At 42.2% G+C, this 25,890-nt stretch overlaps 1 protein-coding gene across 7 annotated transcripts in view; it reads right to left on the bottom strand.

Moving 5' to 3' along the window:
- Rapgef4 (Rap guanine nucleotide exchange factor 4) overlaps positions 1–25,890 on the bottom strand; it is a 285,071-nt gene that overhangs the window by 93,315 nt on the left and 165,866 nt on the right. For 4 of the 7 annotated variants that reach the window (XM_059260689.1, XM_059260690.1, XM_059260691.1 and 1 more), the window contains exon 1: positions 20,296–20,448. Coding sequence is in view for 3 of the 7 variants with exons in the window: in XM_059260694.1 (XP_059116677.1) it covers positions 24,843–25,009 (167 nt within the window). In the remaining 4 variants the exon portion in view is untranslated. Of the gene's footprint in view, positions 1–17,146; positions 19,877–20,295; positions 20,449–24,842; positions 25,010–25,890 lie in introns of those variants that run through there. The other 3 variants (XM_059260693.1, XM_059260688.1, XM_059260694.1) reach the window with 3 other exon arrangements.

The following is a 25,890-nucleotide window of genomic DNA, read 5'->3' as shown; positions in this document are numbered from 1 at the left end:
ATAGCACTAATGAAATTATATGCCAAATACAAAAATGCATTGGGTAACATAAACCAGAGACATAGAAATGCTAAGAAAAAAAATCAAGCAAAACTCTACATATCAAACTCTAACAGGAAGAAGGACACTGACATTCTCAGCAGTAGAATGTACACAATAGAGAAAGGTTCAGTGATCCTGAACACAGGTCAACAGACACCTTTCCAACCAAAATGCAAAGAGATACTGTCCTGTGTCCAAACCCAGAATATCTAAGAATGCTGAGACAATTTCAAAGGTAAAACACACATGTGATTAAAAACACACATGTACTTGCAATACCGCAAGAAAAAAGTAAAGAGAATAAATACTTTAGTGGTTCAGATTCGCTCAGAAATGAACGTCAGACACCAACCTATAGATCCGGGAAGCTCACAGAACACCAAGCAGAATAAATAAAAACAAACAAGAGGCAACAAAACAAAAATCCCGCCCAGGTGCACATCAGATGCACACTCTAGGAAATCTAATACAGAGCAGGTGAGATGGCCCAGTGGAAAGTACTTGCTATGTGAGCTTGATGACCTGAGTTTGGTCCTCAGAACCCACGTAAAGGTGAAGGTGTCCTCCGACCTCCACACGTACACCATGACATGTGTTTACCTCTAAGTACCTGTCTCTCTCTCTCTCTCTCACACATACACACACATATACACACAATAACACACAGAGAGAAAAGGAAGGAAAACATCAGCTTTCTAAGACAAATAAATCCCAAAGGAATTAACTGGCTGTGGCCCTGCTCTGCAAGAAAGAAAATGTTTAGTTTGAGAGTTACCAGTCAAAACAGTTCCTTTGGGCCCAACAGTGTGTGTGTGTGTGTGTGTGTGTGTGTGTGTGTGTGTGTGTATGTGCCATTTTGTTTTGTCTTCTCTTTTCCTAAAAATCAGCCCAGATTTTCTTAAAAAAGGTATCTCAATGTATTCCTATTAGATCTGCACTTTGAGTAAGAGGAGATGAGATGTACGTCAATCAACCAACCACAATATTCCACAAATACCACTGTCCTGCCTTCTCTACCCTCACAACTGTAATCTTTATGGATGTCTAAGTTCTGTGAAAGATTACTAAAACCTCTTCCCTCCTATCTTATAAATCTAAGCCTCGGCCTCCACCACCCTGACTTCCATTCTGAGAAATCCTAACAATGAAGTTCAAATCTGGGATTGGTGTGCTCTGTACTCTCAGGAAACAGAGACCATGATTGAGATCCATATCAGTGTTCAATGTGTTCATGGATGGATACTTATTAGTGGTAAGTCTAGGGACATTATTTGCCCCATTAAAGTCTCTAATTGAAATCTGGGTGTGGTAAGATATGGAAAGTTTTAGCATTTATTTGGCATTTTAAAATACACCAGGCACATAAAGTGAATATGGAAAAGACATGATTGAAGCTCTACCCACTCTGAATCCAGGCTCCAGGCTCCTGCTCAGTGTTTCCAAGGCTGCAAGTGATTTGCATAACATGTTTTAGAAAATCTAATTGTGCTGAAATGCTAATTATCATACACAAACTAATATGGAAATATATATGATCTCCCCTATTCTCCTACACAAATGATATACACATTGGCCTCAATCTTGTGTTTATCACTTATGAAGAATATTCAGGAATTTCCATATCAGAACATAAAGAGTTAGCTCATCTAGCTTTGCACTTCTGTGCATTTTTTTCATAGCTGTATGGCAGCCATTGTCGGGACATGGCACGATTTGCTGAACCATCTTCTACTGACGGACATTTAGCTTGCTCCCCTGAGTTCAGTGCACATGTAATAAAAGGTAAAGCCAATGAGAAATTATGGGACATTCTGTTATCTCCGTGCTCCTCAAAACCCAGCATTCTACTGTGCGGAAAAATATAGTTTAAAAAAGTGACACAGCAATAGTGATGACTATATTATATGACTTTTTACAAGGAGGACAATACAGCTGTAGCAAACAGGCTTGCAGCAAATCCTTCAGACATTTTGCACAGACTTTGTTATAACAATTTTCCAAAATTCTACTTCACTGCACACTTTGAATGCAAAGAAAAGCAGAGACAAGACACTGGAAATGAGAGTACATGTTATTTTTCTGGTATTTTAGTGCATTTTTTTCACAGCCCATGGAACATCTGCTAAAATATAGTGGATGGCCTTCGTGACTGAAATGTTCTCATGATACTAGCTGTAGGGGCAGTCATGTAGAAGACACTAGAAAAGGCCAGAATAATTTTGGCCCAAAATATAAATATTTTAGGGTTGATTGGGAAATGGTCTTTTTAATTCATGAATTATTACTTAAGTACTACCTGTCAGTAGCACAAGACTACATAAGGAAACAAAACCATGGTGATACTATCTATGAACTCAAGAATTACACAGTTCAATGCATTAGCCACCGGCCCTATGTAGGCATTTACGTTTATACTTATTAAAATGTAAAAATTCAGTCCCTACGCTGAAGTTCATGAGCTACATGCCAAGTGCCAGTATCAATGCCATAGACTTCTCTTGTCTAGAAACTGTGATGATGGCCTTAGAAGTCTGCCTGTCTCCATCTTTCCATGTTCCCCATTGTTCTCAAGTCCAAAGCTAGAACATCCTACAAAAAACCATGGATCAGCTGATGTTACTCTAAGAAATCCAATGCTCCGAGCGCCTCTTCCTATGTATAGTGCAAGCTGAGCTCTCTAGGAGGAGTTATCTAGCTCCTGGCCGCTCTCTGGTCTCCTGTGTTCTCTAGTCTCACCGACCTGCCACTGCCCACTCTCCCTTCTACCTAGACACTGTTCCAAGATGGCCGCTGGCTCACACCCCGTTCAAGCCTTTGTTTAAACACACCTTGCCAGAGAGGATACTCTGCCCATCCTGGAGGATATAGTGTGCCCGTCCCTGCGGAAATCAGCATTCTGCTCCTCTTGCTATACAGCACCTTACACTTTTGACTCTCCACTGAAACACTAGCTTTGTAAACATCATCATGCTCACCCTTTTGTCCCCCAACTCTTGGCATACAGAACTACTTGATAAGTCATTACTGATGAATGGACAGTCTTCTTCATTAATGAATTAAAGTAGATTTCATTTATTCCTGACCAAAAACTGGTCACACAAAGAGTGACCAAAAAGGCAATTTACATATTCCGGTATGTGAAGGAATGTTGGGAGGAAAATTGCAGCTGTTTCCACTGAGCTGTGATTGGTCAGAATCTTACGGTGGTGGGGGATGGGGTGGGGGGGTGGGGGGAGTGTTAAGTTAATGCTTTGCAAAGCACACAGGGATCTCATTATAGTGCAGATTTTGGCTTTGCTGATCTGGGGTATGATCTGAAATTCTCTACTTCTGCCTAAAGGTATTGAAACCACTGGTATGTGGATATCAATTTGAGTAGTGGAGAATTCAGTGAGTGCCAATTGCAATCTGCACATCTATAACACAATTCTTCACTAAGATGCATGTTTCCTGAAGGTTGGGCCAAGGTAACATAATCATGAGGTTATCACACTAGCAATATTTAAACTACCAAAATAAACTTAGATGGCTCCTTCAAAGGAATCATTCCCCAACCATTTTTTTTTTTTTTGGTGATTTGTTTTGGGTACTCAAATACTTTATATGAAAACCAAATACTAGTAATTTAGTAAAGAAAATGTATGCTTATTTTGGGTAATGTACTTAATATTCACAAATAAAGGGCTTTATAACTTCTAAATTACAAATAACTAATTTCAACTCAAATCATTGTGTAAACATAAGGATTCCAAGAATAGTTAAAACACAACCTAATCTTTACCTTACTAGCATCTGTGCTGGCTAGTTTATGTTAACCTGACACAAGCTATAGTCTTCTGAGGGGAGAGAGCTTCAATTGAACAAAAATGCCTCTATAAGACTGAGCTGTAGGCAAGCCTGTAGACCATTGTGTTAACTAGTGATGGATGGGAGAGGGACCAGCCTATGGTGAGCAGTACTACCCTGGGCAGGTGGTCCTGAGTTCTAGAGGAAAGCAGGCTGAGTAAGCCATGAGGAGGAACCCAGTAAGCAGTACTCCTCCATGGCCTCTGCATCAGCTCTGGCCTCCAGCTTCCAATCTAGTTTCAGTTCCAAATAAACCCTTTCCACTCCAAGTTGCTCTAGTTCGTGGTGTTTCACCACAATAATAGTAACTCTAACTACAACAACATCCTAAAGGAAGACAGAAAAAATAATCACATTCCATATTTATAAAACCAGTACTTGAAAATGGAGGGAAATGTTTACAAAGTGAATCTAAATTTCCATATTATATAGTACTCTCAAAATTTGGGGTTATACAGGTTATAGTCTTAGTCTAGCTAGTTAAGGTAGGGTGGAGACGTATTCACGGATAACAAAAATATCAGAATGTCTAAAAGGGCCACAGAGAGACAGACTGAGGGATGATAGAGTCAAGGCAAGACCTAACTACACCCCTTGACTGAGCCTTTCCCAGACAGTGGACTCTGAACCCTGCTACACTCCTGCTGAAGAAAATGGAGTCTGCCAAGGATGACAAGAGCGTGGGCCGCACACTGGAGCCTGAACTGTTATCAGCGAGGCTGAAATTCTCAAGTTAGCATTCCCTCCTCGGCAACACAGCAGGAGGAGTGATTACCAACCTGTAGGTTCAAAAACTCAGTAGAGAGAACAGAGTTACAGATACCACCAACGGCGACATGTGTACAATATGTAACCAAGATGGCAGCCATCTTAGATACCCCCAAAGAAAGTTAAAATTCACAGCTTACAAAATTTTGGAAATATCTTCACAAACCCCCTGGGTATAGACTAGTCCTTAAAATCATGCAACATAATGATACACAATAACACCCTATATATAACAACATATGATGATATCATAGTCTGTCATTTTAATTTGACTCCAAATGTGAAAATGTCAACTTCATGCATATTTTAGAACATCAGCAGAGCTGTGCTAAGCTTAACCCAGAAGAATTCAAAGAGGACTATTCTGGTAAATGATGCTAAGCTTGGGTTATAATCCTAGGTTTGGGTAACAAAATTCTTAAAAATAAAATTGGTCCGATTGGGACACACAATGAAATGATCTGAGAAGCTACAGAAATTAAACTAGCTACAGGTGATTTTTCTCATCCTTGGTGCCTTGAAGTTTTGTAATCAGTGAACTAGATGAGAGAGTTGAGAGAACCATTGGAGAAAAGGGCGTGCGTTCCTGTTCTTTTGTTTGTTTGTTCTGTGGGCTCTCTGCCCCTCCCCACCGGCTAAGTCTGCCCTGAGGACCCCTTTGTATCCCCCAGCTCTGCTCCTGCACACACTTTATTGCTTGCACCACAGTTATCTATGTGTTTATTTTGTTAAATACTAAATGAATTCCTTCAAATCAAAACCCATGTCCTTCTTATCTTGGAGTCCCCATGGTGCTGTATGTAGATTGTTCATTAAATATTTACCGGAATAACATGGAGAAATCTCTGAGGAGCGTTTGAACCTGACAGAGGAATGAAAAGAAAGGAAGAATTTTCCTCCTTTCACGTCTGACATTCCAGTTTCACTTTTCATCGTCGGATAAGGAGAGCCCAAGTCTACTGGATGACGGCGACTGACCTGTGACTGACTTTGTTCCTGCTTCCTCCCAAGACAAAATTCTCTCCAATCAAATCTGCAACAAGGTATTATGCACTGGGAATAAGAAACATTGATTTCAAGGCAAAACCTTTGTATTCCCTTTAGATTGAAGAAAAGTCTAGAAAATAGATGGTCCTCGAGCCTGGAAGCTACCCTTTTTCATCATCTTTTGCTTATGTTTTCCTTTGATAAAAACAAGATCAGTTTTGAGTTTTCACTGTTTTGCTGAAGTTTTTTTGGGGGGACAGTTTCAAGACCATCATAAAAATGACACTTTAAGATGCAACATCCAAAATTCTGCTTATAATTTCATGGATTCACAGACTTCTGGAAGTCCCTACACAGACCCTAAACCTGAACAAACATTTTTAACTCTCCAGAAACCGACTGTTAAATAAAGACCCAACAGAAATGGAGAGATACATTCACTAAAAGCTATAAACCAAGATGTCCAGGCAATGCTCTTCACAGCAGCCTACTGCCCGCAGAAGATGTGACATGTCCCCACACTGGAATGCTAAAACAGTTTACAGCTGCACACCCATGCAGCCTAAATCCCACACACAACGCTCAGTGGAAGTGACAGACGGTTTTCATTGATACAAATCACTGGTCTCTTAGAAGACAGGACAGCGGGGAGATGCTGGCAGGGAACGGGATGGGATGGGCTTCAGCAGTTACAACTCTGTTCTGCTTCCTGTTCTGGACAGTGTTAACATGAAAGAAAAAAATTTTTTTGAAATGGTATTGACCTAACTGATGTGCGTGCTCTTTCTACAAATATGTTATGTTTCAATAAGGAGTTTAAAAGAAAAAGTCTGCCTTACAACAAGAAATCAACTTCATCTCCTCATAAAAACAAGTTCCGAAAGTCTGTACTTAGCACCCATTATACAGGTGAGAGACACTCTAAAGGGGATGTTAGGGTTTTAGATTTCATACACAGCAGTCCCTGTGACCCTGAGGGTAACAGCTGGTCTACAGAATGGCAGGCAATAGTCTGGGACTTAATTTTCCTTTGAAGAGTAGCTTGAAGGAGAAGAGAATGCATGTAGAGAAGGATGAAAAGCATCCTTCTTTATGATACCACCAGCAAGCTCCAGGGCAGGTGGTACAGGACACTAGGCTAGAGACTGAGCCTAGCAGACCACACGGCATTTTCAGAAATATTCTTTCACGTGTTGCTTCTGGAGACAGTTAAAAGTGCTCATTGCAGATGTCAAGTACCTCTTGCTGAAGACACAAATACTACTCTCAAGGACATGAAAAATGAAGCAAAGGGTCAAAAGTCAGCACGCAACCGAAAGTTCTACAACTGTACGGTTCCACTGGCTATATCGGGCTAAACATACATTTTCTAGTGGACCACAGTGTTATTTTATTCACTCATATATTTCTTGGAGAGTAGCATCTGACCGCATTCTTCCCAGATTCACATTTAAGAAACCCAGTGATTTGACTCTTGAGAGAGAGACAAATTTTTGTCTCCAGGCTTCTGAAGACAAAAGTGGAATCTGACGTAAGTCTTCAGATAACGTACTATATTTGAAATATATTTAATGTTACGTACTGTGGAAACTCTGCAATGTGTTCTCTAGTAAGTCATGAGCAGGATGGAAATGTGCTCACAGTTATAGTGATCATTCTGCATCTGTCACCACTTAGTGGCACTGATGAAATACATGTGGGGCTTCCCAAGGTCAGAGGGCTGGGCAAAATATGATTATTCTTTTAGAATACGGATAGAGATCCTTGCAATTAAGCATAGGATTTGCTCTATTTTCTAGCAAGGTATAATTATACTGTACATTAAAATACAGAATTCTTTCTTATAAAACACTAAGTCATAAGCAATATCACATAGTATTGTTGCTTCTTTTTAATGAGAAATTTTATTAATTGCATATGGGATAATTTAATAATTTCTTGCCATTGTACCTTAAACTTATATCTAGCTGGGCTCTATTTCATACACACAAGTCTCTTAAAGAGACAGGTTTGTACGTGGAAAGGGAGGGTGACAGCTGGCCTGGCGCTCAAGGAGGCCTTCCTGAAGTGGGCGGGGCTCTAGCCGCCTTTAGGGTGAACAGGATTTGATGGGCCCAAAGGAAGCAGAATGGAGTTATGGCTTGAAACCAAAGTCACACAGGTAGGAGCTGAGGACATCAGGAGTTCCTAGGTCTGGCTGATATACCGCTGGGGTGGGACGATGGGGGGAGTGGGGGGGGGAAGCTCTTGAAGACAGGGTACACAAAGACACAGTAGATGTCAGTGTTGATGAGGGACACTAGAATGTTGGGTTGTGAATTACAGTAGAAGCTTATGCTTAATTTTTAGCTTTTTCTATTATAAAATGATGCATGTTCATTGGAAAGTATAAAATATCTTAGTCATACAAAGCAAAATATGATTATTACTTTAGGATCTGAATATTAATCCTTCTATCTATATATGCGGTTTACTGCATTTTTAAATGAGGCATAACCACTCTAAACAAAATTTTATATTTCTCCCTTTTTACATAGCAATAAGTCATAAAAATTTCACCTATTTCTCTAAATTCTTTTTAATGAGAAATTTTATTAAATATATATGGCATAATTGAATGGTTTTCTTGTCATTGTACTTTTAAGTTGCTTTTTAACAATTTGATACTATAAATATGCTACAAGTTTAGGCCGAAAGTTCCTATCACCCACTCACAGGGGGCTACCCCCTCAGAACCGGTGTTTAGACGTCCACGAATGCCATGGGTTCAGGTTCTGAGACACTGGCAAATTGGGATGCTTTCACAAAAGCCAACTTCAGATGGGCTGTTTCTTGTGGATGGACTCATAGATAAGTGGTCTAGCTTTGGCTTCTTAAATAGAGTCCTTTATTAATATTCATAAATATTAATAGGAACAAATTAGTCAATTAAGACAGAGATTTCCAGCAGGTAAACACAAATACATTCCCTAGCATGTCAATGCACCCTATCTAAAATGCCGTCAGCAATTATTTTAATAGCCTTGTAACTCCCAATTGGGAAAGGTAAAACAATTACTAAAAAGGAAATGGGACTCTTTGCCCTATTACTTTGAGTTGAAAATAATGCACTCCATTGACTTTTGTACAGTCCTCTTCATGGACCTGTATTTATCTGTATTGATTGTAAATTCTGAAAGAGGTTTTTTGTTTTTGTTTTTGTTTTTTTTTCCCTGCCTAGAACAATCCAGTGAGCCAAAGGTACAATAAACACAACCTGGGGACAAACAGGAGAACACACAAACAACTGTGATAACCTGGGGACAAAGACAGGGCACACAAACAGATGACTGATAACCTTCAAGAGTCTGGAAGCTGAGAGCGGCGTACATTTGATCCATGTTATACAAAATTCCAGGAATAGTAAAGGCCTATTACTGTTTTCAAGAAACCTTTTAAACCTTTACAAAGCTCATCAAAACAGAAATGATCAAAGCCCTAAAAGCATACCATATAAAATATGAAAGCAGGCTGGGACAGCAGCGCACTGTGTAAACCACCAACTCCATTTCCGATCTGGCTCATAAACCAGGTAGGTGCCCTGCACACGGCCTTCGGTGCTTTTCTTCTGAGCCATCAGGTTGCACCAGACAGACAGTGGTTTCAGTCACATATGCCATCTGAGTACTTCCAAGGCCAAAGAAATAAGAACTCAGATGTATTGGACTTTTAAAATTATTATTCTCCATATATTTTTCATCCTTCCTCCTTCCATATTTTTCTAGTTTCTGGTAGTGTTCATAAAAAGAGAAAAAAATCTCCCAAATTTAAAGCCTTGTTATTACTGGAGAAATAATAAGCTAAGAGAGGCATAAGCATACTTCAGAAACAAAGCAGCTTCAACCTCAGTGTTGCAGGGTTGTTTTTTTTTTTTAATCCAAAGTCATTTGAAAGACTTCAGAAATACTTAAAACATTTGCCAGTACAATGAGAAGGAATCAAATGTTGATATGCTCTTTTATTGACTAGAAACTTGAACTCTGTGGACATGATAGCCACAGATTTTCACAGCGTTTTGAGTGGGATGTGTTAATTGCCACAGCCCTTGATTAAAGCCTTCGGGCGGACTGGGGTTAAGCTCTGTAGGAGCTGGTGAGGGATGGGCTCTTTTACCAGACAGCACCAAGGACCACATTCCCTCCCTTACCCAAAGCCTCAGATGCTGCACGGAGTTTTATAGCCATGAAACCAGAGTGGGAAGGCAGTCACGATCTGCTGAGTGATACAGGTCTCTCTGGGCATGTGCCCCAAGGTTCTGAGCCTCACCCTCTTGTCTTGTTTCTCACTCTGTCTAACTTTGGGAACACTACAAATCTATGTTTTGTGCAGCTTAAAATTTTTTAAATGGTAGGCTTCATTTTAAAGCAAACCTCTGCCAAATAAAGACGCAACTATTCATACACCATTGTCTTACCACAAACCTAAAATGATTGCCAGGAACCGAATGAGTTTCATTCTTTTCCATGGTGTGGTTCCCTCCAGAAGGCAGGGTGGCCACAGGAGCATACTTCACCAGCTCAGGAAGGAAGGGGAGGGGAGCGGGCTCAGATGTTCACACATTTCCTCCAGAAGGGAGGGATCCCTCTCTGTGTGATTTAATCTTTTATGAAACGTTCTTACTTCAAAACTTTACAAGTCAAATGCTTCCAGTGATTTATGGTGCCTGAAAATACTATAAATAACTGTTTTTGTTTTTCTTTGATTATTTGGCAATATCATTTCTGTTTTTACTCAAGTAGCTATTTTGAGAGGCGTGTCTCTCTGGTTACCGTTAGGAGTGTGAACCTGTGATGCCACCATATTGTTGAAGGAGTGTGTGGGCATCTTTCCGAGGATACCTAGCAGAGGAAACGCCAAGACACACAGTTCCCAGAAGAACTGTTTCCAGGCACGGGCCAGCATGTGGGTTCTTTTCCCAACCACACACACAACTGTTCTCAGGCTATAAAAGCAGACGTGCGCACAAGCAAAGACTGGGGCGAAACCCAAGCTCTTCAGTCTTCCTGTCTGATGCAGGGTGGTTGGAGAAGGGAAACCATTCCATTCTTTATAGCTCACCAGAAAGAACCCTTACAAGCAAAGCAAAATAATGGACGTGAGGGGTGGAGAAGGAGAAGGCATAAAGTCTGTGGATTTACCCAGAAGATGCTACTCAGGATTCGGGAGAGTGCAAGAACAATTATTTATTAATTTCTAGATTCTAGTACTTCAAGCCAATAACTGAATACCAACAGCAATACTTGCATGAAAGGACTCTCATTAGTCCCATTTCACAGATGAAGAAACCAAGGCAAAGGAAGGCTAAGTCCCTTTCGATCACCCTTCTGGTGTTTGGGTTACTTATGCTGCCTTCCTGTATCAGCTTAGAGTTCTCAATAGCAACAACACATCTAGGACCCAAACACTCATTTCCTTTTTTCTTTCCTTTGCTTTTCTTTTTTTTTTTTTTTTTTTTTTTTTCATTTTTTTTCAAGACGGGGATTCTCTGTGCAGTTTTGGTGCCTGTCCTGGATCTCGCTCTGTAGACCAGGCTGGCCTTGAACTCACAGAGAGAGATCCACCTGCCTCTGCCTCCCGAGTGCTGAGTGCTGGGATTAAAGGTGTGTGCCACCACCACCCGGCTCCAGACACTCATTTCTAATAGCATCTTTGAGTGAAAGGAAAAAATGAATTACTTGGCAAAATGATTAGTTATAATGCTGGATAAGGGAATGGAGGAGAAGTATTTATTTAGAGCAGAAGACGGCACTCAAAAACAAAAGAAAACACAAAGAAACAGTCATGGAACATGAGAGCTAAGCTAGAACAATGTAAGGACCGAGTTCGGCCAAGTAGTGCTGGACTACAGCCTAAAGTCTAACACGGATGGCCAAGAGTACGTAGTGAGATATAAAGACACTGAATTAATAAGTCATCATGGAAAAGAGACGAATCTCCCACGAGAAGGAATTCTAAATACTCATGTTGCTATTGTGCCATCAAGGCCTGGGGACACGGCTCATGTTCCTTTAAAAGCACACCAGGGGTTGTGCACAGTGATACCTTTCCGCAATTGTATGCAAAGGGGGGGTCAGGTAGGGACAGTGACCTCATAGAAGAGAAACTTGGCAATTACACCTTAACCAGGTAAGCAAGGTCAACAGCAATAGTGGTTGGTCATACTGACAGGGCATATTTTTATATGATTGCATAAAAATGGTCCACCTCTGTGTTTCCTTCCTGGAGCCCAGAACGTGAGTCTACTTTGAGAAAAAGACCAGATGAATCCCAATTGGGGGGAATATGCTACAAAATGGCTGACAACACCCTATGAAACAGTCAAAAGTCATCAAAACAAAGGTCTAAGGAACAGGCAAAAGTCGCCCAAAGAGGTGACAGCTAAGTGCAGCATGATGTCTTAGATGGGCTCCTGGAAAAGAGACGGACATTCAGTAAACATGAAGGAAAGCTGGGTAGACCGTGGGCTGGAGAACCACAGTCCATGCTAGCGTCCTCAAATGATCTGAAGGAAGAACGTTCCATCCCAGGAAACCCCCCTTAGGGATGAGGAGGAAGTAAAGGCACTCCCGAGGAAGGACAGCGTGGGAGACCCTGCAGGCAGCACACCTTCCAAAAGTTCTAGATGAAGTTCTCAGACAGACAGAGTGACACCAGAAACTAAAACCATCAGGGACAAAGAAAGAACTGCAGTAAAGTCACCAAAAATCACTCTAGAAATGGGGGGGGGGGGTGATGTAAAAACTAACTTTGGCAAGATACGTAGATAAAATGTAAAAGTATAAAAAAAATGTTAACCACAGAGGAAATTCCTCCTGCTGTATGGTTCAGTCAATATAAACTACTTTAAAGGTCTACTAAACTAAACGTATCTTGCCAACTAACTTTGGCAAGATACGTAGATAAAATGTAAAAGTGTAAAAAAAATGTTAACCACAGAGGAAATTCCTCCTGCTGTATGGTTCAGTCAATATAAACTACTTTAAAGGTCTTTCTAAAAGCTTAATTGAAAAAGATGGGTGTGAAATCTATCTATCTATCTATTTATCTATCTATCTATCTATCTATCTATCTATCTATCTATCTATCTATGCATAGATGTGTGGCGTGTGTGTGTGTGTGTGTGTGTGTGTGTGTGTGTGTGTGTATGTGTGTGTGTATGGTATATATATGGTATGTGTGCAAGTGTGTGAGGCTATGCATACCCGTGTGATGGCCAGAGGGTAGCTGGTGTTCTGCTCCTTCTCCTCTGTTTCCTTGACACAGGATCTCTCACTTAACCTGGAGCTAGGCTGGCGGCCAGGAAGTTTCAACCATCCTCCAGTCTCCACCTTCTACAGCACTGCGGTTACATGTGTGTATGGTCACGCTCACCTTCTTTTTGTGTTTGTTTGTTTTTTGTTTTGTTTTGTTTTGTTTTTTTCAAGACAGGGTTTCTCTGTGTAGCTTTGGAGCCTGTCCTGAAACTCACTCTGTAGACCAGGCTGGCCTCGAACTCACAGAGATCTGTCTATCTCTGCCTCCTGAGTGCTGGGATTAAAGGTGTGCACCACCACCATCACCCTGCGGTCACACTCAGCCTCTTATGTCAGCCCTGGAGATTTGAACTCAAGTCCTCATGCTTGTGTGCAAAAGTGCTGAGCCATCGCCCCAGCTCGCGCGCGCGCGCGCGCGCGCGCTCTCTCTCTCTCTCTCTCTCTCTCTCTCTCTCTCTCTCTCTCTCTCTCTCTCTCTCTCTCTCGCTGTGTGTGTGTGTGGTGTGTACTAGGTGGTGGCATTCATAAGAGTCTGTAAAAATAGTTTTGGGTTTCCCAATAAGCAACAGAAACCGTCACATTTATGGTCAGGAAAACATTATATTGCAAAACCCACCGACTTGCTACACTTCACTTTAGGCTCTTGGCAGAAACATTTCCTTTAGGCACAGACTCCAGACTCCAGTGGCTTCCTCTGAATGTAAATTTGGCTCCCAGACTTCAATGACTTAAAATCAAATAGATAAAAAAGAATTCCTCGAAAATTCTACAAAAAGTGGGACAGCTTATGCTCTACACTGTTTCAGCATCCAACTTGCTCAAAAGACTTACCAAGATCAACCCTCTTAGGTTCCGCATCCCATGTGTTCAGAAGACAGCGGGAAAGACATGGTGATTCTGATTGTGTGGAATGCATGGGATTTCTAAGCACAAAGCTTCCTGCAATCAAGGCCATTACAAAATGTCATGACAACATTATTCTCCCTAGTGTTTCTGTCCCATTTCTCCATAAGCAAGGAAAGAAGGCTGCCCACAAATGAGATATTGATTACATTATGATGTTCTGAGTACCTCAGACCAAGAGGACCGGAATCGTAGCTGGCAGCTGCATGAGCATTGTCGGGAATAAGAGACAGGCAACGATTATTTCTCCCCTTTCCTATCTCCAGAGCAGAAACCACAGTAGAACTGTACTCACATTAGTTGGCTCAGAGTTTTGGCAGAGGGGTCACATGACCCACCCTAACTCAATCAAGGTGTTTGTATAAGATTTCCTCATAGTAGATGCTGGGGGAAAACCAAGAACTCATGGGGACTCTATTTCCAAGACTTCCAAAGCAGCAGGAAGCAGAGCACTGAGCTCCTGTTAGCCCAAGGCCAGCTCCTAAGCGCTCACCCGGCAGACCCGGCAGACAGCGTCAGCTTCTGCTCTTGATTGCAAAAGGTGGCTTTGTGTGGACTTCTGTCGCCCGTCCCTGCCAAGTCTGAGCTATAGAGTATAGAAGTTTCATAGCTGCAGGCTGGTGTCGTGTGTTGAGAGGCGATTAACCAAACATTCTTCAGAAGTCCTCAGTTTGCGGGGAGGAGGAGTGTGTGGTGTGTATCTGGCTCTTTGGCATGTTTCTACTCTACCGTCCCTGGATATAATTGTGTGTTCACCTGTCTCTCTTTCCCTCATCTGTAAAGTCAGGAGTTTATTTTACTGCACTTTGAGGCCCCAGACCAAAGCACAGAGCCTGTACAGCATACAGTAGGTGCTTATTAAATGTTAGTTGATTTCAAAATAAACTATGGTCATTTTTCTTATGATTCCAGCATTACCTCACTCCTTGAAACTTTATTAATTGGAAATTTGTAAGCAGGCTAGAAAATTAATTTATTCAAGAAAAAAGTGGTTATTAACTCCTGTAGTAGTGTAAGAGACTGTAAAGAGAATGAGGAAACTAATTAAGAAAATAAATTGTTTCGAGCAGGCCATAACCATTTAGTATCACCAATTCGTCTAGAAATAATTTGTGGGCTCCGTTTCAAATAATAGTCCTCTACCTATTCATTAAATAAGGTCCCTGAGGATGTTTATTAAGTAACACTTTGTTAGGCTGGTTCATTTATTATTTGCACTTGAAATATTCCATAAGTCAGCCCCTTATTAATGGGAAAGGTAACACCGGCAGTTATACATGGTTTAACTCACAAACATAAATTCTCTTAAAATCTACAAAAATATAATAATGAATGAAACAAACCTAATAAACTTCTGGCTGATTTGTGTCTTATCCATTATGTAACTTCTTTGAGATATATTTCATCCCATTCATTTGCTGAGCAAATGCTTTTGGGTATAAACCCCTAGCATCTATCATACCATGATCAAACATTTACTGCCATTAACTATTGATTGGACCTAGGTAGGCCACTAAAGTCTAAATCACCCCACCTTCCTGATACTGCCCTGAACCGTGACCTTGAACTTGGGTCCTGAAACCCATTTTCACCTCAGCCTTCCCTTTCTCAGTCAATGATAACGGCAGCCTTCCACCCATTCAAGCCAAAAGCCTGCGAGGCGTTCATACAGCTCTTTCCCTGACCTCATGTTTCATTCACCAAATAATCCTCCAGAATCAGTCTCTAAATCCACCCGGATGCTGTGCCGTGCCAGCCACCTCTGCTGCTGCTGCAGGCTCCTCTCCTCTAGCTCTCTACAAGCACAGCTCTGATTTCCTAGGAGTCACAGAACTTAGTCATGCTATTTAAATTATTCTCATCCCCACCTGCTTAGTTATGTAACTGCGTTTCCTCAGTTCTTACAAGGATAAAAACCAAAAAGAGCCAAGAATCACCAACAAAAACAAACAAACAAAAAACCGATACCAAACCCCGTTTCATACAAATATCTTAACTCTTTCATTTGGAGACAGTGCCTCATGTGGTCCAGGGCAGCCTTGAACTTGCTGTTTAACAGAGGGTGACTGAACTCCTGATCTTCTTCCCTCCACCTCTTAAGTACTAGGATTACAGGTGTACGCCACCATGCTGGGATCCTAATTCATTTCTTAGTAAGTACCTCCAAGTCCCTCAGGAATGAATTTCCAATAACAATGTATCTTAATGTATAATAATAATGTATAAAATATTTACTCTGTGTCTATAGTTGTGCACAGCTACTGATGACCATTAATCCAGTCAAGAAGAAAAATTGCAATAAAAACATTTGGCCATCAGAAAATTTAAAACACCAAGACTTAAGTTTCCGTGCCTGCTTGGAGATGCTGTGTGTAAGAGGGTGGTCCAGGAGACTTCCAGCTACAGCACACATTACAACCTGGAGCTTCTAGGTTTCCCCAGGACAACTAACACCTGGACAGTTCAGAGGCATGAAAAACAAATTTCCGGTGTAGAGCTGACGCTGTTACCAGTGTGTTCAACCGCTCAGCCTACATGTTAACACGGATACAAATATACCATCATCCAGCCTCGGATAAACCACATTACAGTAAGATCACGTTCTCAGAATGTGACTTGAGGAGAAAAAGAAACAACATTGTCATCCTAAAGAATTCTCCCTGTGTTTTTTAAATGGTAGCAGATCACTTCTCGTAATGCTTAGCTCAGGTAGAACACAGTTAATTAAGTATTCTATAAAGACCCACTGATCAACAGACTTGATTCTTGGGAGGCAGTGCTTGTCTGACTTATGGGATTGGAGCTCCACGTCTTTCTATGGACTCTCAAGCTAGGCTGCATTCAGCAAAGTCGAACATCACTAACATGATATAACAGAACTGTATCCATTCACATACGGACCGATGGATGGGCAGATATCTTGTCAGTTTGTATTAATTTGAATGTTCTCAAGCCCTAGGAATCATAGAAAACAACATTTACTATTAATATTTTCTCTCAAACATTTTGTTCTGTACGACTCAAACTTCAAGGTTAGGCGTGCTGGAAACACTGAGATGACCACCAGAGGGAGCCCGAGTGTTTTTCTAAGTACATAAAATACCAAAAAAAGAGAAAAAGCCTACAAAACACAAAGCTGGACAGGAGGGGGGAGGGGGCTGTAGTCGTTTGAAAGAATGTCTTATTGTCTGGCAGGTGCATCTTGCATTTATGCTACAGATCCCCTCACTCGGCAGCGGTCTATCTCAACGCTTTGACACATAAAACAGTGTTTAGCCAATCATAATCTATTTTAAAAATCCACATACCCTAAAACCAGAAGGTCCAGGGGGAAGTGTTGCGATGGCATCCACAGTTCTCCGCCGCGCCTCGGGCAAGCCTTCGGCAGTTTTTCTTAACATTCCTGCTTTCCTCCGCTATTCTGGTTCATCTTTGTGGTTAACTTTGGGGGAAGGTTTGGGTGTGGCTTCCTCACTTTGTTTGGGATCGGGCTATCAAATTACAGCACTTGGTGTGACTTGGGATTTTTTTTTTCCCTTCTCCTGTCTGAGCCAAATGATGAGGGCATTAAAAAGAATGATTTTCCACTTGTCATCTTGAAGTCCTCCTAGAATGGAAAACTGGACCGAGTTCTAAACAGGATGACAGAGGACCTCCACCAGGAAGTCTAGAACTGAACTCTTGCAAGCCAGACCCACAGGCCCAGCTCAGCCACCCCCATGCTGGAGAAATGTCCTAGGTCTTTCTAGCATCATAAATACCTTACATTTGACAGCATTATCGAGCTCATCTTGTTAGACTTTTTCTTGGGGTATACTGAGAGCTGTGATCATTCATCTATAAGGAAAATGAAACTCACAGGGTTTCAGGTTCATTATTGATAGCAATTAAGTGTCAGGGACACAAACTCTGATGAAGATTCATGTCTGGAGACATGAACTCTAACATGTGACTGTCAACGTCCTTCATATCCATATCCTCTGAGAGAGAATTTTTCTGTCTTCCTTTCCCTCCAACTACACTTGAAAGTACGTCAGGAGTGAACTGAATGACTTAGCCTTGTTTTCCAAGTTTCTTTTTCATGTCTAGATAGGGTAATTTTATAATGTATGCAAATAAATTAGCACAAACAAATTGAATTCTACAGGGTTAGGTCCTCGGCTGGATGCTGTTGGGCTCAACGTGCTTATTAATGCTTCAGACACAGACTCAAAGACATTATTATCAGATTTAGCAAGGACGCCCAATTGGGTGGGGTGACTGACAGTTAGGAAAACTGGATTGAAATTTAAAACAACCTTGATGAACAGAAAAGGAAAAAGAGGGCAAAATTTAATAGAAATCTTTGCAAAATCATTCACTCAAAAGATGTGGGGAAGCAGGGAACAGAAAAGGAGCCAGAGGTCAGAGCGAACAACAGGCTTCAGAGACAGCGGCAACCTAGCTGTCACTTTGAAAAGGAAGGCATGATTTTAGGAGGGACAGGTCGGGGCACTGTTAAGCTAATTCCTCTTCTAGATACAAATGAGATCAGTCTAGGAGAAAGGGTGTTGCTTGGACCCCAACACCTATACCTTGGAAGGTAGGTTTGGAAGGCAAAGTTTTTAAGTTTGTGACTGATGACACTAACCTCATCAGTCTACATTCTCAAGCTCAGTTCTTTGTTCGTGTCACGCTCACAGCCTAGAACTTCCTCTCTCCTTCGACTCGGACATCACTTCTTTTTCCATGAGGGTGCTCTGAATTCCTCCCCCTCCCCCAAGGCACCTTGCCAAGCCACACTCTATGTGCTTCCACAAACTAGATACCAACCAGCACTGGGCAACAGTGCTCCCCAACCCCCGACCTGGCATGAACTATTATGGCCTCACTCTATAGATGAGAAAACAAACCAAGGAGGATGAGGAGCTGTCAGCAGTGCTGTGCTTAGAAGCTGTCAGGGCCGGGACTTCCACTAAAGGTGAAGAGCTCTTAAGGCCACATTCCACTGCTCCATGGGCATCCACAGCATCTTACTGTACTTATTTGCTTGGCGTTTGCCTCTATCTGGGGCTCCTATACCTTACGGGAAGCACCAAGTTTTATTTGTTTTTCATGGACCCATTCAGAACCTGGGATTGATCAACAATGTGTGTTAAATTCAAAGTTTTCGACCAAGTAGGTAATATGTTCTGTGGGTATTTCTGAGTCTTTTTTGACTGAAAGAAAATAGAAAATAAATGATGTTGTAGTAAAGAGAATTTAAATAGTTCTGAAAACTGGCACAAATCTGAAACAGTACTGACAGTGATTGGACAGGTTTATAAAATGTAAAAGAATGGAAATAGTTACGTATCTTTGTACACATGTAAAATCATATGTATGCATCTACATATAGTATGTGCACATCTATGAACATTTATCAAGTTATCATCTATTGTGAATATGATTTTCCCTAAAGGTAAAGAGAATGATTTTTTTTTAAAGTTCCATTATCTATGGACTCAGGAAAGCTTTCTTGACATGGAATTCAAATTCTAAATGATGGGGGTTGGGGAGATGGCTCAGCAGTTAAAAGCACCAGCTGCTCTTCCAAAGGACCTGAGTTTGATTCCCAGGACCCACATGGCAACTCACAACCACCTGTAACTCTAGTCCCAGGGAATCTAATGCTCTCTTCTGGCCTCTGCAGGTGCCAGGCACACACGTGGCACACAGACATACATGCAGGCAAAACACCTATATGCATATAAATAAATAAATGAACAAATAATTTTTTGTAAACTATAAATGACAGTCAACCCTAGATTGGTTCATCTCATCTGAGAAAACTGTTTACTGTCCTTACCTTAAGGCATACCTGTAATTTGGTCACAAGTTCTCAAGACAGAAATGATAAAATACTCAATGACATCAAACCTAAGAGATGCCAGATCCGAATTAGTTCAGACTACTCTGGCCACCCACAATGATGATGAAGATAACTGTCAAGATAAAAGGTTTCTAAAGACAGCAAGGAACTATCCTCAGCTGCGGAGCTGTGTGGTAGTTTTTTACCATAGTTGGGTCACAATGCTTGTCCCACGACAGGCCATGTATCAAAGAGAAAGCAGGATGAGGCTACTGGCTGGGGAGGGGGGCCGGGGGGAATTTCAGGCCTTTGTCACTAGCAAGCACCATTATTATTTTGAACATCGAACTCTACATTGCCTCGTTTCTCTGTGATCTCCCGCCCACACCAAATTCTACTCACTGAAAACACTGCAGGAACATTTTCAAAGCACAGCTCAGTGACAGAAGCTGAACAAACCATCTGCAGTGGATAAGCTCTATGTCAAGATAGTTTAAAGACGGTGAAGTAACATAAAAAACAATCACCAGAGAGATCCATAATATTATAAAAAAAACTATTCTAAAATAAACAGTGAGGCACCACCCAGGATACCCCAAAGCATGCCCCTTCACCATGTAAACTCACAGTCAGCAGGTACCAGGCTCAATTCAGAAAACATTCAGATGCCACCAACACCTGATCTAACTGAAGACGCATCCAAGTTTAGGGTGCCACCTACATCTACCGCTTGCTTCCTATCCAGACAAACAGCAACTGCAAACCGTCTTAAAACTTCAACCACCATACCACTGCAGAAACTAGAGAGGCACAGGACGGTCCACTTTTATAGCAGCAGAGGAAGGGAGGGAAGAAAAGGCATAGAGAAACCCGGCAAGGACATTCCTCCCATAAAACACATAACTCACAAATACAAAAACAAACATCTCTTGGGAGGTCAGAGAGCTGAGGTCGTCCTTGGTCTCTGGGCCATGAAGTCACTGGTGTTTTCTGGGAGGTGGAGCAGAGTGCAGTCTTGGCTGGCTGGCTGCTCCACCCTTCCTAATAGGCCAGCTTTGAAAAAAAAAAAAAAAAACAGCTCAGTATTTACACATCACACAAGTTGCAGGACCCGGGAACAGCTCAGCTATATCTAATCTACCCTGGCGATAAGTGATTTGCCCTTCAAATTCAGAAAAGGCAGGCTCAGGACTTCCTAAGGCTTTAGAATTTTGTTGTTCTGTTCTGTGAGAGCTCTCTCTGTGCCCTGTGTCAGTGACACGTGCATTCCGATCTGCGTTGGCGCCAGCTAAGGTGCAGGTTAAACCACAAGGACCCCAAGGCAGAGGGAAACACTACTAAAGGCCAAATCTTGAACCGAAGGCAGGATGTCTTCATAGGCTTGGGACCTGTTGCGGGCATTTGACGAGCAGGAATTTTAAACTGTGCTCCAGAGGAAACTTGGTGAACTCGGTGGCCGGAGTTGAAAGGGTTTGCCTTGTTGTAAGGGACTATCTCACATTTTTATGATATAAGTTTGTATGAAGACACACACTTTCCTTTCTCTGCATCTGGCCCTGAATTTCACTACAGCAGTGAAATACGGAGCTGGAACACGTTCCGTCTGCTTTCTCTAACCTTGACAAACGGCAGCAGTAACGAGAAAGAAATGTCACTAAACACTGCTGACGTCCCAAACATCCCGAGTCCTGCTGCCCACTCCTTAACAAGGTGGTTCACAAACTGAACTGATTCCTCACCAAGTCACAATGTAAAAACCTTAAATCTACCAAGTGATGTCCCTAAATGATTCTTCATCTACACGTCTAATGATTTTTCAACGTTAGAGAAATTCTCACTTAAACCAATCTGACACGAGGCCTGTCAGCCATATGGAAAGGAACCACGTTTGATCAGATCTAGGTGTGTCTAAATCTGCTTGGAATCACCTTGAGATCTGAGGGGATCCTGCTGTCTGTGGGCAGAGCACTGGATGCTGGTTACACCATTGACTCCGTAACTGCCTAGGAGTGAACACCTCACCATCCACTCCATAACTGCCTAGGAGTGAACACCTCACCATCCACTCCGTAACTGTCTAGGAATGAACAACACTTCACCATCGACTCCGTAACTGCCTAGGAGTGAACACCTCACCATCGACTCCATAACTGCCTAGGAATGAACACCTCAAGGGAAACAAGATGTTGGCCATTCAGGAAACGGAATTTTATTTTCCAGCAGCCCCCTGATGGCAGAGTCTCTTTTGCTGCTTTTTCCACCTAGAAAGAAGGAACTTTCTAGAATAACAAACCTCTTGGCAATTGCCTGTCAAAAGACTCAGCACAACAAACAACAAAATCTCCCCAGGGACAAAAGTCTCCACGAAAGGCTCCTTCCCTTAAAGGCCAGCTGTTGTCACATTAGCTGGAGAGCTGGTACCTGGGGATTTAACTCCAGTGTTAAACATGGTCAGCCGGTATGGCGTCTAAAGAAGAGAAAACTGCAGTTCAAACAGACCAAAGAGAGGGATTTCTTAAGAACATCAACAGCTAAGAGCAGTCATGGCTTTGTGAAAACAGTCCACCCGCATTATTGGCTCCACAGTCATTTTTCTGATATTTCTCCCCATCATTGCTTAGGTTCGTGTCCTGGGTCCATCCTACGTTGACTGATGACCCTAACCCTTAGAGTAGGTAGTAGACAAAATAATCCAGCGAGTGGCTATGTGGAACTAATGAAACAGAATGTTATTTTTATGCACAGTAAGACCTGTTCTGGAAAAAAAAAAAAAAAAAAAAAAAAAAAAACAAAAAAAAACAGAGCTGGCAAGGTAGTTCAAAATGCTACATATTGATGATGTCCTCGTGTTTGATTAAAAGTTAAACACGGTGATTAGCGGAACCAGGAGTGGAAGCCAGGGAGGAGAACAGATTCTTTCTACAAAGAGTCTGCTCAGACACCGAAGCCATCATCTAAGCACTTTTATTCCATCCTACGGGCATATTATCGTTATTTGGGAACACGTGGGAATACAGTGTCTCTCAGCGTGTACTTAAAGAAGAGAAAGGATAAAAGAAAACATCATATCCCAACTTGTTCCTTGAAAGGGAAAATTTTCAATTAGCCCCACTTTAAGGCTCTTAGGCCTCTTTTTATCTCTCTGGAACTTCCACTCTACTCATGAATGCCTTTCATCTCCTCTGCCTTATTTGACTGTGCACTGTGGATCTTCCCAAATTGCATGCAGGATCAGTACATCTATTCTATTTGCTAATACAGAGCCCATGCGCTTTAGGGTTTGCTGGGGAACGATCAAGAATAATCCACGTGTCTGCTGGTACTAATACTGGGGCGTCAGCTTGCCCAGTCCCCCAAATCTTTCAGAGCAACGTGTTCCTCACAGTTCTCCGAGGTTCCGCAAATTTCAAATTCCTATTTTGTCTGGACATGAGGACCTAACAGCTGTAAGGTTCTCTGCTCATTGTCCTGTGCCTGCAGGTCCCACTGCAGGGGGCGCCAAACCTAAAGGTCACCCAGAGATGAAAAGTGATGGAATTTCCTTTTGAAGCTTAGAACATGTTAGCCCCCCCAAGGCTCGGGAATTCTTTGTGTTCTTCTCCAAATCACCAGCTGTCCTTGATGAAAAAGTTCGAGGCTATTTTACAGTCTTGATTTACCTTGTGATCTGCAGGCTAGTGGATGCTTTGGGGCTCCTGCATGCAAAGTGGTAGCAGGATCAGCTTGCTACTTCCTGGGAAGCCTGTTGCTTGTGAATCTTGTGAGACCAATTCTCTAGCTTTTTTTTTCAGACATCCAGACTTGGGTTTTTGTTATTGTTGCTTGCTTGCTGTTATTTGTTTCTGTTTTTAACAGTGGAAGACACACAGCCAAGGTTCATTGAAAAAAAGTGTTTTAAGGAGGGCCACAAAAGGCACCCGGACAGTTCCTTTAGAAGGGGTGAGGATACTTTTCTGAGATGAAAAGATAGCTGGAGTATGATACAGTGCTTGCGAAAATACTAATTACAATAACAGTCCTAACACTTCTCAGCTCTACTGTTCTCACTCAATGCTTTCCATGAACGATCTCATTCAATATTCATAATAGAATTTTGAGGTGGTCATGACAAACAGCCACATTTTTAAAATGAGACTAAGATGTTTAGGTAAACAAAGCAGCTTGTACACGGCCCATAGCTGCATTCTGAAATGCTTTGCTGAACTAAATAGAGTCAAAACTTGGTGTGACATTTTGAGCGGCATTGCTAAGACTGGACGTCCTGTCTGACGTGGTAGAGTGGTGAGGTGGGACCCAGCCAGCTCTTCAAAAACCAGCCGTATGAAAAGCGGATCCCTTACAGAGTCAGCTCTCTGAGAAGAGATACGCAGATAGCTCGAATTTAAATAAGACTATATCTGCCCACAGTTGCAGGTCTGAGAGCAAAAAGAAGCCTAACAGTTCAGTAACATTGTCACTTAGGTACAGCAATCAAGAACAGGATTACAAGGTGGTACATCTGAGTTCTAACCAAATATCATTATGATCATTCCTAGGCATGTTCACCATGAAGCCTTCCATGTTGTGGTATAAGCCTAGAGTGCATTTAATAGAGTCAACACCATCGTTATCTGCATGAGAAGTACACCGACTGAGATACTCCTATCCTTAGCATACACAATGGACACGGTTGGTGGAAGCTGTACCTTTTTTCATTTGTTTGTTTTTTTGAGACAGGGTTTCTCTGTGTAGCCCTGGCTGTCTTGGAACTCACCCTGTAGACCAGGCTATCCTCAAACTCAGAGATCTGCCTGCCTCTGCCTCCTGAGTGCTGGGATTAAAGGAGTGAAACACTACACCCAGCCCTGGAAGCTGTGTTCAGAAACCAATTACATCAATTAGTCATCCTCAGTTTCCAAAGAGACATGCTGACCTTAGTGCCCTTGGATATAATTAGGCAAATTCATCAACAGACCCTGGTTTTCATCATTTACATTCCCATTAAGGAAAAACAACTGGTTTTCTTCACAGTGTTATAATAATTTGTTCTATTGACGTATATGCATCATGGGAAAAAGAACACTTAGCACTTACATGCTTTACCCCTAGAATAACCTTTCTCTGGACTAAATACCAGAAACATGTGACAATCACGTTGGAGCAGTCACCCTGCTCTCCTGGGTATTTTAAATGACTCACCCAAGATGCCACAACAAGATTAGAAGAATATTTACTGCTCTGTTGACTGTGGATGGAGAGCTTCCTTTGCTTGGAAGGTCACTATGGCTATGTTTTACCTTATGACAGTTTATAGAAGCTAGGCAGAGGAAGTAGCTACTCACATTCTCCTTGTCGGGAATCCCTAGAGGGAGGAAAGAGAAAAAAGAGAGGCCATAAATTGTATGATCAACCAATACAATGGAACCAAAATCCTTTGCTGGAGGAAGATCAGTAACACTTCCGTGTTTTCCATGTGTGTGTGCACCCATAAATGCTACACAGAAAGACAGACAGATGCACCCACACGTAACTCTAAATCAATGCGTCGCGGCGAGTGGAGATACACGTCCGGGCAACAAAGCCCAGGATTATTTTGTGTCCACCATACGCTTTCCCCTCCCAGTGGTAAAAATCTCTCTGTGACTCACTTACACCCGCACGTCTCCACACTGCAAACCACCTCACTCTGCGCCAGGGATCTGAACTCAGGAGCAAGCCGCACAGGAACCCACCAGAACCCAAGTTCTGTCCTGAGCAAAGTTCCGTCCTGCTGTGCTCAGGCCAGGCCTAAGCATGGCAGCAGCTGTTTCCAGGCCAGGGTGAGCTCAGTTCCCCTAGCTAAGAAAACGCCCCATTCTTCCGTGTACTCCTCTGTTCCGTCCTCTATGAACACTACAGGAGCATCTACCAGTGGCAGCCCCTGCTCCTTTCCTCTGGGTGGACACGGTAAGGTGGCCGCTGTGGGAAGCCACATCTTCAGCAGAGCTCACTAAGTTCAGGGCAGCGGGCACAAGTGCTATCCCAAGGAGGAAAAAGCAGCACAGATCGGTCTCCTGTGTGGCTTCTATCTGGCTTCCAACCAGGGGCTCAGCGTAAGGTGGTTTGCACCACAAAACCACAGCGTGTCCAGGTTCTAAGTATACGGAGCACTGTCCCCAGACATGGTTGCACAATTGCCATGTCAGCCTTAACAGGACGGGGTGGCCATCCCAACGGCAGCAGGGCAGTAGGCAAGCAGCCTTA

The sequence above is a fragment of the Peromyscus eremicus genome, chromosome 4, assembly GCF_949786415.1.
Source record: "Peromyscus eremicus chromosome 4, PerEre_H2_v1, whole genome shotgun sequence".
NCBI lineage: Eukaryota > Metazoa > Chordata > Mammalia > Rodentia > Cricetidae > Peromyscus > Peromyscus eremicus.
This window is presented reverse-complemented; position numbering and strand designations above follow the sequence as displayed.